This window comes from Ixodes scapularis, unplaced genomic scaffold (genome assembly GCF_016920785.2).
Source record: "Ixodes scapularis isolate PalLabHiFi unplaced genomic scaffold, ASM1692078v2 PGA_scaffold9__187_contigs__length_104089568, whole genome shotgun sequence".
NCBI classification, from domain to species: Eukaryota; Metazoa; Arthropoda; class Arachnida; order Ixodida; family Ixodidae; genus Ixodes; species Ixodes scapularis.
Genome location: NW_024609884.1, coordinates 86,289,840 through 86,291,110, shown reverse-complemented (window position 1 = coordinate 86,291,110; position 1,271 = coordinate 86,289,840). Strand labels below are relative to the sequence as shown.

The window sequence follows — 1,271 nt, the reverse complement described above, 5'->3', positions numbered from 1 at the left end:
ATAAAAGAGTGCTGGAATCACCAGATGCCACCAAGCGATCCATGCACCCTGACTCTTACACAAGCTCAGCACCTGGAGGAACAGACACGTGGCCAAAGCAGAAGTATGCTGTGGCACACGGAACGTGAGAAAAGGATCACGGCATCACAGTTCGGAGACATCGTCAAACGACAAGCACCCGTGAACGAAAAGTTTCTCAGGACGATTTTCTCGGGCGGACATGGCACGACACGTCACATGAGGGCGGGACTTCAGAATGAGGCGGCTGCTCTGAAGCGCTACAAGGCCAAGCAAAAGGTCCAAGTCTTCAGTGTTGGCCTTTGCATCAACCCTGGCCTTCCCATGCTGGGGGCATCACCAGACGGGCTGGTCTGGGACGAAGATATACAGGAGTACGGACTAGTCGAAGTGAAGACCGTGTCACGGGCGATAGATGCGAACCTGACGACCTTCGAGGAGGTGATGAGCAGAGGGTTTGTGGAGTTTATCCATGCGGACAAGAGTGTCGACAAAAAGCACAAGCACTACTACCAGGTGACAGGACAACTTGCGCTCACAGGACTGGAGTGGTGTGACCTTGTTGTTGACTGGGCGAAAGACTGCTGGGTCACACGGGTGCCCTTTGATGAGGCACTCTGGGTGAACGTTATGGTGCCACGCCTGACAGACTTTTTTTTTAAATATCGGAAAGACTGAGTGTTGATCATAAAATTGTAGTGTCTGTTGTGGGCGGTTCTAGTGCCAAGTTTGGACACTTTTGGTAATCGGGTTGCAAACACTGCCCGCGTGGGTGGGCGGCTCCGTACGTCAGCCTGCTGGTTTCGACTTCGACAACACCGGTTCTTGGCCTACCCGGTTTACGCAACTCGAGGAGTACGCTTATGCCTCCGTACTTCGCCAAGCACCACCGGACATTCAGGTGCGGACACTTCTCTACTGCATGGGCCCCGAGGCTCGGGTCCTTCTCGACATGTTCGGCTTGAACGCCGCCTCCCTGAACAACTACAACACGGTGGTCAAGCGCTTCTCGGAACACTTCCTGTACCCCGTCAACGAGGTGTAAGAGTCCTCGAGGTTCCACGAGCGGGTTCAGCAGCCGGGAGAGAGCGTCGACAGTTACTACGCCGAGCTCTGCAAGCTTGTCAAGTGGTGCAACTACCCGTCCCCCAAAGTCGAAGAACGCCTGGTTCGCGACCGGTTCGTTGTTGGTCTTTGCGACGAACGCCTGTCCGGCCAGCTCTGCTGGAAAGCCAAGCTCAGCCTCAAGGACG

At 55.1% G+C, this 1,271-nt stretch overlaps 1 protein-coding gene across 1 annotated transcript; it reads left to right on the top strand.

The window, feature by feature from the left end:
• Positions 1-237: 237 nt before the first annotated feature.
• On the top strand, positions 238-669 carry LOC121833762 (the record flags this gene model as incomplete). The annotated part of the gene is made up of 1 exon (XM_042287332.1): positions 238-669. A coding segment is annotated over exon 1 (432 nt), but the record flags the coding sequence as incomplete, so codon positions are not given.
• Positions 670-1,271: the final 602 nt, after the last annotated feature.